The 15,703-nt window shown below is 37.5% G+C and overlaps 1 protein-coding gene across 2 annotated transcripts in view; it reads left to right on the top strand.

Annotated features, from left to right (window-relative positions):
• Positions 1-15,703, top strand: part of ttyh3a (tweety family member 3a) — a 77,337-nt gene that overhangs the window by 16,735 nt on the left and 44,899 nt on the right. For both annotated transcript variants that reach the window (XM_016506013.1, XM_016506014.1), the window contains exon 2: positions 4,787-4,956. In XM_016506013.1, the coding sequence (XP_016361499.1) occupies positions 4,787-4,956 (170 nt within the window). The remainder of the gene's footprint in view (positions 1-4,786; positions 4,957-15,703) is intronic.

The raw sequence follows: 15,703 nt of genomic DNA on the forward strand, positions 1-15,703 counted from the left end.
AGAATAGGGCATTCTAAGTCAATATACTGCAGTATTTCCTCTCTCAATCAGTAGAAAATATGGTTAACACCCGGTCATGCATGAAAAAAAAATACTGTCATGTACCGTGAAACCGGTATAATTTAGAAAAATACCGTTAGTACCATACCATTAATACCATAAATTTTTGGTCATACCGCCCAGCACTAGCATGTGTGACATTTTCCTGTGTCGTTTCCTGAAGCAGCAACATTCGCTCAAAAGCTTCAGGCTGATCTATTCTAGACTCCTATCGTAGGTTGTTTTAGATGGTCTTGTGCTAAACCACTTGTGTGTTTGACTGCTGTGCCACATTCATTCAAAGAACCACAGCCACAGTTAGGGCTGCACGATAAATCGAAATGGAATCAAGATCGCGATTCGACAGAAGCTGCGATTGCCATGCATATCTTTCAGTGAAGCACGGTTCTGTGATCAGCAGTAAATCTCCATCCAAAGGCCAGAGGGGCGCTCTCGCGCTGAAACTCCAAAAACGCCTTGCAGAAGAAACCCAGAAAATGCCTATGGCTGCAGCTGAATAAACGGAAGATTCAACTGCTTTCATTGATTCAACGTGACTAATAAACACACGACTACGGCAATATACGGTTTATCGGAGTTTTTATTATTATAATTTTCCAGTCTCCTATCGGAGAATGAAGCCCTTTCATAGATGGCTTTGAAATTAAAATTAGGCCGACAAACGATTCAGTCACTTGATAAAGCTGAATTACATCTCAACGATTGATTGTTTTTGTAGATTTTTAGATAAAAATCAGTCCCTTAATATGACATAGCTTATTTGTCCTCACTTAGTAGAGCACAGTGAGATTCCATGTTTGGCGAAAACTTCCTTTCTCTGAAACGTGACAGGATAAAGGGTGGTGCATATTTTGCAAATATCATTCGGATGGCCTACAGCCTTCAGCACAGTGACCTTGTTTGAAATGCTGCTGTTGTTCTTGGGCAGTGCTATCGCTCAAAGGGGTCTCTCGCTACGCCGTGTCCTGAATCAGCATATGGAAAGAGTAGATCCATTAAGATAATCTGCAGAAGATTACCGTCTGTTTAGAAAAGCTGAGTCTGGGTCTTTTCCTGTTAGCAGCAAAAGGAGAAACGTGGCAATATTGAAATCTCGGTAATTGCGGTGACCTCCTTGGCACAAGTTCTCACAGGAAAACACAAGCACTCTGAGTTGGCAAATGCCAGCTGTGTTTCATATCTTTAACTGGTGGGAAGTCTGTTGAAAACGTGTAGAATAGATTGTGTTAGATTTACATTTATTTTAACACATTATCAGGTGTTTTTATCCAAAGCGACTTGCATTGTATTCAAAGTACACATTTTGTCAATTCATGCATTCCCTAAGAGTCGAAACTATGACCTTGGTGATGCAAGCACTCTGAGCTACAGGAAGTAAATACAACGTTTAAAGCTGTTTTTGGCAGTAATGCCCCCACGCTGGCTAATACGATGTTTCTTCTTATTTGTAACTTGTTTTTCTTGTTTGAAACCAATTAAGTAGATGGATTTAGTAGACATGCAATCCTCTCGTTTCTTCTGCCATTTTCTACTAGGGCTGATTATTCAGTTGCGTTTTGTTTATATATATATTATATATATATGTTTATTATATTTATATAAAAGCACAGCTTTCTGCCAGTACGCGGAGATGATCTCATGGACGCAAAGGCTGTTAATCACTCCAAACACATTATCAGAGGTTGTCAGCTATGCAGTTTTGGCAAGATCTGCCATTCTTTGTAAATGAGGGTATTTAAGCACTGATTAATCATATCAAGAGTGCTTACTGGCCATTCTCCCAGATGGTGCTGGCACCAAGTAACAAATTTCCTCATCCTGAGACGTCATATCAGCCATCATCATCATCATTCACGCCTCATTTGTCTCAGATGAGATCCTGCCTCACATTTCCCATTGTTGTATTGAACGGTTTTGGGTTTGAGTTGGACTTGACCAAAAGTGATGACAGTGATTCGCCTAGTTATGATGACTGATTAATTTAAGGTGATGATTCATTGAACAGTTATTTCAGTGACCTTGGTAAGTGTTAAAGGGTTATAGTTCACCCAAAAATGAAAATTATGTCATTAATTACTCACCTTACGAAGCTACCAGAATACATATTTGCACAAAGAAAACAAAAATAACGACTTTATTCCACATTTTCATCTCTACTGCGTCACTTGTGGAGGTGCGTTCACGACAGTATCATGACGCGAGCGTGTGGCGGTGCCGGCGCTGACCCATCCGTTATCACGCGGATCACACGCATGGTAGTTTCTAGTTTCTAGTTTCTAGTAGGGATGTGCAAAACACAGGGGTCTTGATATTTTCATCTTGCTATGCAATGGCCAAAGATCCATCAGCTGGTCGACTATCATGAACAATCCCTGGTTTTGAGGTAGTGCTGGGCGGTATGACCAAAAATTTATATCACGGTATTTTTCTGAGGGCAGACTGACTGCTCAGAAGGGTGTGTTAACTGGTGATCTAATTACCATGACCTATGTCTAGTAAACAAGAGCTGTGAAGCATACTTGTTGTTCTATTGCATGATTACCCTGTTATTACCCTATAGCCTATTACCCTAACCTAGATTTCACCTGGTGAATTGTTATAATTGATGTAATGATAAAATTGGTATAATTTAGCAAATGATGAGGCAAACTTTTGTTACCATATCCTGACTGTGATTAAAATACAGCAAAAACAGTAATATTGTGAAATACAATTTAATATAAGTTTTCTATCTGAATATATGTTAAATATCATTTGTTCCTGTGATGGCAAAGCTGAATTTTTAGCAGCCATTCCTTCAATCTTCAGAGTCACATGATCCTTCAGAAATCGACTACTTCACAAACATGAAACACATTTTAATATACAGCTATATTGATTGATATCTTGTTTATTTGTTAACAGTTGCGTCAAACAAACTTTTAAACGCACTGTCACAATTGTCAGTCCACAACTTCTAGTTCTTCTTTAGACAGTGTCAATAGATCACAAGTGGTGTTATTAGTGAAAACACAACTTTGTTTCCAGGTGGTCTGATAAACCTCTCACCTGAACATTCGCTGGAATCTTCTGAGCCTAATAAGCCCAAAGAATTATCTTGAGGCAAACAATCAGGCTTTGTGTTTTAAAGTAAATGCGCTGAGCAATGATGCCCTTTTAGCATTACAGTCTGTGCTTTTAAGACCTGCTCGCTTTTCCAGTCTGACTCGCTGGGCCCTTTTGAACCAGCACAATGGTTTTCCTAGCTCTCCTGTGATCACACACTGTGAGCTTGACGGACAGCTTGGCACAGGTTGAAAGCCGTATGGAAACTATGTGATTTGGGAGATTTGAAATGCTTACATGTGAAGAGGGGTTCAGTGAGTCCATGCAGATTAACTGATTGGATACCAGGCCAAACCCATCATGGGTGTCTCCATTTGACCGATTCCCCCACTAATCTGGTGGGACCAGAATTGGGTCGGTTTTTGAGGAATGTGAGTGCAGACGATCTTAAAGTGCTTAATCCCTGTGTGGTTGTCACAACAAGATTGCCAGAGTGAAGTGTGTGTCTTAACTGAGAATAGCTCTGACCTCATTCTACATAAAACTTCCCCTGCAGGTTACTTGTCACGTGAGTTGCAGCGGGAGACTCTGTTTAGAGCGACCCACGCACCATTTTCAATTTTAATAAAAGGGGAAGTGTTATGAGGTGCCTTTGATTTGTCTTAGTCATATTTTGAATTAAAAAGAGTCATTGTCAGGAAAATGTAACTGAAATGAGCAGTAAATTAGGTCATTTATATGTAGCAGCATGTTGTTGTTTTTTCTTTTATTACGGGTAATATCAAGGTAGAACATATTTATTTATTTATAGCAAAATTATATGTAGAATTATTTTTTTCAGTTTAACCCTTGTGCTGTGCTTAAAATCCTTGACCTAATTTGGCGTTCAAAAATGACAGGCCTTTTTAAAATTGCTTGCAAATCTCTCTATGCTATTATCACCAAATCGTGGATTCAGTCTTTTTTATCAACTTGCTTGCTTTCAATTAGCACAGGTTTTGTATTTCTTTTGGGACTAATAGATAGTAGGCCTCATTGATCTGAATTTGTGCACTTCCGTTTTTGGGTAAATAAACAAATAATAAAAAAAAAACATTATTTGTGGATTATTTTGGCCATTTTCATTCAATACATAAGTTCAGATCAAAAAGAAATACAAACTCCTTGCTAACTGAAAGAATACAAGTTGATAAAAAAGATTGAATCCAATATTTGGTTATAATTTGGAAGTTAGTGTTGTCAATAGAATAGAATTGCAGTCTCAAAATGAAACATCAAAATGAAACAATGTAAATGTTCAAATTCTGGTAGCCATTTAATAAATATCTAAGTTAACATGTTAACTTTGGTAGCCCTAAAACATTTTGTAAAATCTTTTTTCCAAAATATTTTTTTTAGTGATTTTTTTTAGAGGCTAAAGCCTAAAGCCTTTCAAAGTATACTGTATTTGTTAGCATGCGCAAACACAGGTTCTCGACATGAGCTCTAGAAAGTTTCAGCTTTGTCCAGTGTCTAGGCTATTTCTCTCCAGAAGTTATAACCGAAAAATGTCTTGATTCTCATTTAAACTGGAGTTGCGGGTATCTCTTAATATTCAGAACCAGAGAAAGCCATAATGATAATGTCACTTAAATAACTGATTATTTGGGTGGCTCATGTTTTCTTCTCATCTCTTGCGCAGTCTATCCTGCTGCTGGGCAGTGTAGCTCTGGCATGCTTGGCCTTGGACCTCCTCTTCCTCCTCATCTACTCCTGCTGGCTGTGCTGCCGCCGTAAGAAGAGCGATGAGCAGACAAACGCAGACTGCTGCTGCACCGCCTGGTGTGTCATCATTGCCACCCTCGTCTGCAGGTGAGTCTGAATGCATTCTTCCTCATATCAGCGGATCGTTCAGGCAGAAGATGACAACTGTAGTCAGAGTCTCCAGAGAGATGCTTTTATCAAATGATCCCCAGCTGGAAAAATGTCATTCTGTCTGTTAGAGTGTAAAGGAAGGTGTGTATTATCTGAAGGGCTGCAGGGTTTAATTTCTGGAAGGGAAGTCATTTCTGTACTAATCTCTGTAGTTCATTTGGAGCTCTCTCTGGGGTTCGATATGGCTGTGTTAACAGCTCTGATTCCTCTAGCTGCAGGCGTGGGGTTATTTCTACCTGTAGCCCCAAAACTCCTCAGTGGCAAGGGTTAATGTAAGGATTATCCACATGAAAATGTCCACTGTATGAATATCAAAGTTCATCAGGCCAGAAACTACTTTTATGGCAGTACTGAAATGCTTAGCCAATACTGTCCTGTTTTTAGTGTGTTACTTTGGCGGCAGTTTCAACATTTTGCACTCATTGGCTTCAGGAGAAGAAGATATTTTGAGAAATGCTGGTAGCCAAACAGTTTTGGTTACAATAGACAATGAGACATTTCTCAAAATATCTTCTTTTATGTTTCGCACAAGCAAGGAATTTATACAGGTTTGGAATGACATGATTATGAATAAATGATGACTGAATTTTTCATTTTTACATGAACTACCCTTTTAAGGTATTATCAGTGCCCAGATTTTGTTTATCAGTCCATCTGGTAAAGAAGTTAGTAAGTGGTAAGAAGGTTGATGAGATTAGTGCTTTTGATGAAGAACTAATCACTGGAATTGCCAGAGTTTGCCAGATTAATGGCATCAGAGTTTGAGTAGGAAGTGAACTAGATATCCATGAGACATTCAGTTTCTTATTCAGGCAGCTGAACTTGAACCAAATTGCTTGCCGGGATTCTCTTCAGACTGTTGCTCTGGAACCACAGATAAACCGTGATTTCGTTTGAGATTTCCTTCTTTTCCTCACTTTCCTTTGCTTTTAAATAGCTTGTAAAAGCGCCATGCACATTTTACTTTCATTTTCAAATTAGCCGCAATTTGGCGTTGATTCAATTTAAGCAACAACAAAATACAACGTCAAACTCATAGAACTTTTATTAACAAAACAAATAAAAATACACCATGCTATATGCCTAATATAAAATAACAAATTACTTGGGCTACACAGTTTAAATAGGTATACAAAAATGAAAATCAGCAAACACTGTGGAAAACAAAACACCAGTCATGAATTAGAAGTACAAAACGAGGTTTTGTAAAGAAAAATGACAGGATTTCGATATGCATGTACTACAGTTAGCGGAAGCTAGAGATTGCGGTTTCTGAAGTTTGGCTTCAGAAGGCCTTTATTAACTCCACGGAGCCATGTGGAGCACTTTGATGGATGGATGCACTTTATTGGACTTAAAAATCTTGACTACCATTCACTGCCATTATAATGCTTGTAAGAGCCAGGCCATTTTTTTAATATAACTCTGATTGTATTCGCCTGAAAGAAGAAAATCTTATACACCAAGGATGGCTTAAGGGTGAGTAAATCATGGGATAATTTAAATTTTTGGGTGAACTATCCCTTTAAATGTGTTTTTTTTTCTTAGCTTTTGGCCAATTATGTCTTCTTAGTAGGGCTGTCAACAAAAATTTGAATTTCGAATATTCGTCGAAATTAAAATCCACATTCGAATGCAAAAACGTTTCATTCGAATTTTAGGTGTACATCAGGCAGCAGCCTTATCAGTGGCGCACGAAATGCGATAACAATGTAAATGTCATTGCATTGTAATGTTTTTCATAGCTTATCCAGTTGAAGCCACTAGATGAGGCACTGCTACGTTGTTCATTCAAAATATTGCGGAAAAAGAGAACATCAATGCGGAGGAGACGTTTACGTCAAAACTGAAACCAAGCCGTTCACACAGAACGCATATTTATCGCATTTTCTAGAGGGACATCTATCACCGTTGCACTCGCGTCTCGCACAAGAGAGACGCATGTTTAGAAAGCCATGTAAAATTAATGTAAGTTCAACTTTTAAAAAAACATGTCTCGAGACTTTATGCCGGTTTTTCCCCATCCCACTGCATCTCATGTTTTTAAACGAATAAAGTACTCTTTGTGATTGGTTTTTGGTCCTTTGTATTAAACTATACATACATGCATGAATGATGCTGTTTTGTTTAAGCACCTTTATTAATTATATATGGTTTATAAACATTATTTTAAACATTATGCACTTTTTTCAAAGATAGACTTTTTATTTTATTCCTTTGAAGAAACGTCCATAAATAATATTTTGCTCGATGTGCCCTCTTGTGGCCTCAGGAGAGAAGCCAAAAGCTTTTTTTCCCCCCTAACTGAAATTATGCCTTTTAAATTCGAATATTAGGGATGCACCGAATGTTTGGCAACTGATATTATTCGGCCGAAAATAGCAAAAAATCTCTTTCGGTTTTCGGCCGAATAATATGTACCGAACAATGATTAACGCGATCAGATAGAGGCACGCACTAATGCAGCAAACATGTCGGCAGTGTGGAAGTATTTAAAACTATCAGAGAAAGATGCAGAAATCATTACAAGCACGAAGCACCGACAGCGAGAGACTATTTAGTGCTGCATCACATGTATCCTATGAGATGAAGAGGTGGCTAATGCTGGTGGTTAGGCTACTGTATGATGATTGAAATCGTGAAATGACCTCAAACGATTAGTAAGTTCCGTCCATTGCCAATCACTGCTATTTCGAGAGTAAATCCCGCATAAATATGCGGATGTCATTCCCGAAACTTTGCAGGGTGTAGCCTATGTGTCCGAAAAACGAAAGTTTCATACAAATTCTGAATGGATTATACCCTAGAAAGTGGGCAACGTCACTCATCTTCGTTCATCGCGATCTTACAAAGTTCCGTTATAATAAATGAAGCTCTCTAAATTGCACAATGATTCTCTTATTTACATCGTGTCTGCAATTAGTCATGAGATGATTCATGAGCGTGCAAAACTGCACTTGAAAACCGCGGCGCTTTCAGTGGTGAGTGAATTCTGACAAAACGTTTCTGATTGGCCATTGCGTTCAAGAAATCAACAGATATCTGTGATTGGTTACATTGCTCAATGCTGCAAAAACATGTTGAGGGTATTTAGCGCTTGGCTAAGCGCTCCAATTGCAGCGGGGCCGACATCAGGGATTCCATGACTAACAATTTGCACCCCCATAATGTCGCCCATGTGCAGAATGTTATATTTTCTAATGCACGCACGAATTGCATGAATTCTGACAGTGCTCCACGAGCTCGCGGCGACAGGGTTCAAAGTCCAACGCACGAGGAAAATCTGCACTGAAACCGTTACTCGTTAACCGTTACTTTTTTAAAGGCATGTGACAATGTGATGCGTGCGACAAACATCTTCCCTCAACAGCTCTATTAATACATGTATTATAACATTCACACAGGGTTCAAATTGGGATCTGTAATGTATTCTAATGTTTTAAAAGAATTCTCTTCTGCTCAGCAAGGCTGCCTTTATCTGTACAGTAAAAAATACATGCCTGATTCAAGTCTCAAAAATGGCCAAAAATATTATTTTACGAACTTATTAATTTTAAGTTAAACTGTGCTTTGTTGGTATTATTTCTGCTAAAATGTTAAAAAATGTTCAGTGTTTAGTAAATATTTTTAAATTGTTGTTTTGTAATTGATTTTTTATTTGAAAAGCAGGACAAAACAGTAAAAAGCACATTTTGGCTATTTAATTTATGCAATGGTGAAAACAAAATGGCAAAATAGGCCTACATGGGTGTGGGGGGGATGCTAAAAACCGTGTTCGGTATTCAGTATTCGGCCTTCGGCCCAGTGTTTCATTTTGTTCGGCTTCGGCCAAGAATTTTCATTTCGGTGCATCCCTATCGAATATAATTCGAATATTGATAATATTTAAGTACAAAATTCGAATTTAGTTTTTCAGACATGTTGACAGCCTTACTACTTAGCATTCTTTGGTGCAACACCAATATCTTGATTTTGATTATTTCTACTCTTCGTGATCATGTCAAGGTCATTTGGATCTCGTAGTGAAATGTGTATCAATTTGAAAAGCAGGTTGAAAAGAATTGAACATTCAATGCAAATTGATAAATGCACATTTGACTACTTGAGAATCAACTCTTGGTCCTTCTACACACAAGTCTTGGATGGCTTGAATTAATCACAGGATGTCTATTGATTGGTTTGTGAAATTTGCTGAAGTGAAACATTGACCGTTTCATTCCTGGTGTGTTATAATGTCGATGATGACAAAGTGCTGAGCTGCAGAATAAAGAACTTCAGACACAACCTTCTGTCTGGTGCTGTTGCTATAATGCATGAAACCACAAAGAGTGTTTCTGCTGTCCTTCACTCTAGTTTTCCTTCATTGTCTTCAGAATCAACCGTAGTGTTTTTTTTTTTAAGTGCATTATAATCCATTAAAATTCAAGATGTCAAGATGTTTCTTTGAGTGAATGAAAACCAGTGGAAGGATTCATAAACAATCAGATTGAATAAGTAATGCTGGCTTTTGTTATGATGATGTTTGACGCACAATGTGAATGAAAAGAATTTGGTGGGAAAGTTGAGGCTCGCTATTGTCCGGTCTGACATCCTGTCTCAAATAAACTCTGTTGCTATGGCAGCATCTTTCCCGGCAATTCCTAACTTATGGTTTTTGGCATTACAGCCATCATCAAGGACTCACAAAAAAGACCACCACCACCCCCCACATCTCATGACCGATCCTCCTGTTTTTTCCGTGTTAACGTGCTCTCGCTCTTCAGGGAAGTCCGCCTGTGATAGTGTCAGCATGAGAGAGTGACTGCTGTGTGGTTTTGTGAGTCTCTGTTCTTCAGTGTATGTTGATGACAGGTGTGAACTTTATGGTCACTATGTGTTACACACCAAGCAGTAAATCCTGTCTTCATTACAGTCCATTTTTTCCCACAGCTCGGAAGTTTGTAAAGAGCTCAAAGACGAGGCAAAAAAACTCTTAAGGAGTGTTGCTGTCTCTTCTTATCTTCTCTAAAGCCACCATGGAAGCAAACTTGGACCTTACTAGTTACTTAATACATATGCTGGTCTTATTTAGATTATATATAAGTGCACATTTAAAAAATATATAAAACAAAATGTGAATCAATAAAAATAAGTTTACAGAAAGTAAATTGCATCCGTTTTAGACCAACATAGATGATGTTTGTTTATTTATTTATTTATTTTTGGTTTGCTTCTTTTTAGTTTGTTTTGATTTGGTATTAGTTTGCTTTGCTTGTTTGTTTTTTGTGGTTTGTTTTAGTTTCTTTAGTTTAGTTTTAGTCTTTGTTTGATTTTGTTTTGTTTTGATTTTTGTTTTGTTTTTTGTTTTTGTGGGGGAAAGTGATTCCATGTGGAACTTGTTTAATCCATGCAGAGATAGTCTCACACATCCTCAATCTGTCTGTCAGTCTCGCACTCAGTTAACTCTTTACCTTAATCAGTTACTAAAACTCTTCTCTCTCAGTTTTTCCTCTGTCTCATGCTTTCTGCTGCGAGTTTGCATGTTGAGCAAGCATCCTCCCTTCTGTGAAAGTTTATCAGTGCACATCTGGTCCTGTGTGGAAGTGGAAATATGGAGAACACTTTCTCTGTCAGGTTCACAGGCTCCCTGCTGATTCCTCCCTGTGGGGAGGAAGATGAGCCCATTTTCAGCACAAACACCATTAATAATCATCACACCTGCGAGGGACATGACTCAGGATTTCTCATAATGTGATATTAATATTCTCATAATGCATGCCTGCAGCCAGTAATGCTTTAGGCGGGCTTCATTCTCACTTTTAAGTGGTACACTTTAAGTCTAGGATGAAATTTTACTTTTTAAAGTGATAATTATTACGAATGATTGTGATGGTCATCTTGTTGTTCAGCTGATGATGAGTTAATCTGGATTTTTCTTTTTAGTTTTGATATTTTTTAGAGGAGGTGTTTTGATTTGCATGCTCACAGCATGATGTGATTTAGCTGTTAAGTAGTTTGCATAGTAAATCATCTCAGAAAAGTTGCTTCGTTAAATTCATCACCTACTTCTAAAGCCATACACCTTAAAATAGATGTCTTTGGCCATTACGTTATGCTTCCACCACAATGTTTGCTTTTTAAAGAAGACGTGTCAAGAACAAAGTTGTTAAAAATGTTTTAAAAAATGCGTCTCGACCCTGTGCCATTCCATTCCACTCATTTATAGATTGATAAACATCCTGTAATATGTAAACATACTCTAAGAAATGTGTCTAATTGGCTTCAGGTGAACCTGAAACCATCATGAAACCATCAACCACCATCTAGTTGATTTTGAAATAATATTATAATATTATTACAATATTATTAATATTATAATTATAATATTATTACATATGTGATGCGATCTAGGAAAACCCAACACAATGGTGATATTTTCCTTTTTTAGGTTTTGATGCCATAACCAAAACGTAGTAAAGAAACTTCAGACTTCGTTGTTTTCTTGCGCTCTGCCATCTCACGATATTAAAAAAATAAATTAATTAAAAAAAAAACTGTGTAGTTTACACAGGACTGGCGGGAAATGTGCATTGATGCACCTTTATTATATATGTTACGTGGTTTATTTTGATAGGTTAACTGTTTTTGTGGTGTTAAGAGAAAGCACCTCCGCAGCGTGTTCTTAACATGAGATAAAGACAGTCTTTTCTGCTTGCTGCAATAAATCGCTATTTTTCTGCACTAAACAAGTGAATTTTGCCAAGATATTTTCAGAGATGATAGACAAGATGTTATAGAATAATAATTGAATGAAACCCTAATTTTGACAAAAAATTGACATTCGACCTATTTTTCGAATTTCCTGAAAACGTCCCAGCGCGACATCCGATGGGTTTTCCCAGATCGCATCACATATTATGTAGTTTTACACATCCCTAATAATTATGAACTGAGACAGAGTTGCTATACAGTAAGACTAATCATGGTCCTGAGTAATAAAATAAGGACAAGTTGATACATTATTGATCATTTTGCAGATTTGCCCATTGTTCAGCTTCTGTGTACACTGACAATATAAATGGGCCACTTTAAAGCAGCGGACATCAAACATTATCTTATTTCACATCAGCATGGTAACTGCACCAGCAGAATTGCACTGAAAGTTCTGCAGATTTCCAAATAATTCTTTTGTACGTCATTCATACAAATCTCCTCACCCATCTCTTGCATTTGAGTTTCAAGCAAAATTTACCATATTTAAGTTTATTCTGCAAAACTCTGCAGATATTCCACCCAAATCAGCACAGAAAATGTGCAAAAGTGCAGATACTGCATGGACTCCTCCTCGCTTATGCATGAGGAGGAAACAAGCTGATGCTGTCCATACAGTGGACAGTCTTCCTGTAGACTCTGTGGATCTAGACAGCCTATAGGAACAGACTGTTTAGTAAGAAGCCCTTGTAATGTGTACCATCTGAAGGTTATCTTATTCCATCAGATTTGGTATTAAATATGTCAGATAATTCTGTTTCTATTGAAATAGAAATGTAGAGTTGTGCAATTTTTGGTCTTTCTTGGAAGCAAATTGTATGGCGAAACCTCCTGAGAATTGCTGATGAAGGCACATATTTTGAGAGCTTTACAAGAAATCTCAGTGGACGCATTTGAAGGAACACATGAGCGCTCCAATAGAAACCAGAAAGTACAAGAATGTTTTACAAAATGTGGTTGAGACGTGCAATCCCGTCCTGAATCAATGATTCATGAGGACGCAGAGGAGTGATCGTAAACTGCAGAATCTAGTCATGTTACTGTAGATTCCTTCACCGTCCAAACAGTCGTGTAGGTTAACACCCTATTCTAAGTGTTTCCTGTTTATTGTGAGTAACATGTAGGGTTTGTGCTATTTGCTCCTACATAGGAGTGTTTCTTTAATGTCTCTTTTGAGTTCTGTTGCACCACATTAATTATTTAGTCCAGATGAAATCCCTTCAAATGCACACTGTTCAGTCAGAATTGATATAGTTGGAGGCATGCAAGTCAAGACGCATGAAGTTGCTCTGTTTTCAGTGATTAAAGTTTGCTCCTCAACTCTGTCAGATAGTTTAATTGTATTTGATGTGAAACAGCCTGGAGGACTCATTCCAGATGCACAAGCACCTAAGTTTCACGCTTGGACTTCTGATGTCTACAGCTTCAGGCACATTTTAGCTGTAGCGCTGCATAACTAAAGATTATGGAAATCCAGAGCAAGACTCTGAAACCTTTACAGCGTTTATGCTAATCAGCTCATGACTTGACATTGAAGCCACTTCAAAGGCTCTGATAGCATCACAGCAGCCAGTGTGCAGTTCATTTGGGAATTGAGACTGGAATATATAAGCTTATGTCCATCCAACATTTTTTGCACCAGAAATATGATGATGAATATGATCTGTCCAATTGTACGTCAATGTATATATACAAATTATTTATTCATAGCAGATTTCCTGATTTGAGTCTGATTCACAAGCTCTTGATTCCAGTTTTTATTCAGTTTTATTCATTCTAGTATATTACAGTTATAATGTCAGTATTTCTTACATATGAAAGATATTCTGTCTTTGCTAATGCTGTGAATTATTGGACAGAAGAGCTGGGCGATATATTTAATATTATCGCAGTATCTTTGCTGACAATATAACATTGGGTAATGTGACCCTGTGAAAAATAAATATACTAAAATGTATTTGAAATACATTTCTTTCATTCTAGGTATACTACAAATACATTTACATATTTATGCACTTAATAAAAATACCCTGCAATTTGGTGTACTAAACTGGTATACTTAAAGTCTGTTAAATTGGAACAACTAATTTTGTACTTGGTGTACTTGAATTGTGTTGAGTGCTGAAGTACAACTAATTGTTTGTGCTAAAGTGGAACTATTGCAAGTATACTTCGGATACACTTTAAATATCTTGCATTTAAATGACAGATATTATTCAAAGAGCATACAGTCCTCATCAGTAGTGACATTAAAACACATTTTAGGCTTAATATTAAGAAATGTGCATTGTGCACAAGTAGTAGCCTACTCCAAATAAAGTTTAATTTGAATTTTTATATCAGTTAGGCTTGATCGATATGTCCGTAAATGTTAACTATTCTTAGTATGAAATTGATGTATTTTAAATTGCTTTTTTTACTAGGGGAATATTGCGATAATGTCAGTAGTTGTCTTCATAGATAAAACTATAAGATAAAAAAACTATAAGATTTCACTACCATTTTTGTCTCACTAGAATAAGCTCTTTTATAAGCACTCCTGTATTTAATCTGAATGCGTCAAAGGTTTATATTTACCTATTTTTTTAGCGCTGAGCATTGTAACCAATAACAGACATTCATCAAATGATTTTCTGCTAGCTACACACAGTTACATTTTTAGATTGAGAACCATGTTTAAATGTGGGATTGAATTTAAAAATGCTTTAAATAACAGTGACAACTATAGCAATGGAGCGATCAAAAATCTGTGCATTAAGTTTTGCAAACTAATAGACCTGCCATTTGTTCTGTCATGTGTAATGTGTTTTTGTTTGTTTTTTTTGTTTTGATAAATTATATATTTTTGCAAGAAGATTGCACTTTTTGTATAACTCTCTCTTTCTATGTATTTATATGTATGTGTGTTTTTTTTAATTTTTTTTTATTGGTAACTATAGCTGTTGTATACAGATATACAACACCAAAGGCCGCTCACTCTTTGGGTACAGTGACCAAACTAGTCTCGCCTTAGCTGTGTGACACTCCACTAGGGCTGCACGATTAATCGCATGCGATATTTAATGCGCATCTTGTCAGAAAGCCGGTTCTGTAATCAGCGGTAAATCTCCATCACCTGCGGGCTTTCACATTGAGCAGCATTAACTACACAGAGCCGTTGCTCACTGATGAGTTATGCAAAAAATCGCGCGAATATGAACGTGGTTTAGAGCAGCTCATCAGTGAACAACGGCTCTGTGTAGTTAATGCTGCTCAATGTGAAAGCCCGCAGGTGATGGAGATTTACCGCTGATTACAGAACCGGCTTTACTGATAAGATGCGCGTTAAATATCGCATGCGATTAATCGTGCAGCCCTACACGCCACTTATCCAAATCCCCACTGATTCGGGACGCTGTGCTTTAGGGGGAAGGGTGCACCAGGACGAGCATGAGCAATGAGATTGCTCAGCGTGATCTGTCCAGTCAGTGGAGTGTTATTCTCTAAGGAGCATTTAACCCCATTCACATTGATCAACAATCACAGGTCATTACTTATTATTTGTTATACAACTCAAGTCTGCTTCTTAGCATTAGGGAGCGCTGGGATAGATTTTGATGAGTCATGTGGCTTATTTTTGTTATTTGTTGTTTGCAGTATGTCTGTATGGACCCATGAGAGTTGTGGCCCAGAATAGAGACTGTCTGACAGACTGAGCTTTCTTTAATACAGGACAGCAGTGATATGGGACCACCAAAGGCCACAGCTGCGGGAACATTGATTGATCTGACCTCGGGTCATATCTTGCCTTAGAGCCTACAATCACTTTCCCTTCTCTCGGTATAACTATTATCTGAGATGTCTCTTGTATGGTTTGATGTATCTGACCCTATAAACCTCACAGCTGCCCTTTTTTGCCTTTTTTTTTTTTTTTTTTTAAGCTGCCAGTTTTTAA

The sequence above is a fragment of the Sinocyclocheilus anshuiensis genome, unplaced genomic scaffold (assembly GCF_001515605.1).
Source record: "Sinocyclocheilus anshuiensis isolate Anshui unplaced genomic scaffold, SAMN03320099.WGS_v1.1 scaffold58, whole genome shotgun sequence".
NCBI classification, from domain to species: domain Eukaryota; kingdom Metazoa; phylum Chordata; class Actinopteri; order Cypriniformes; family Cyprinidae; genus Sinocyclocheilus; species Sinocyclocheilus anshuiensis.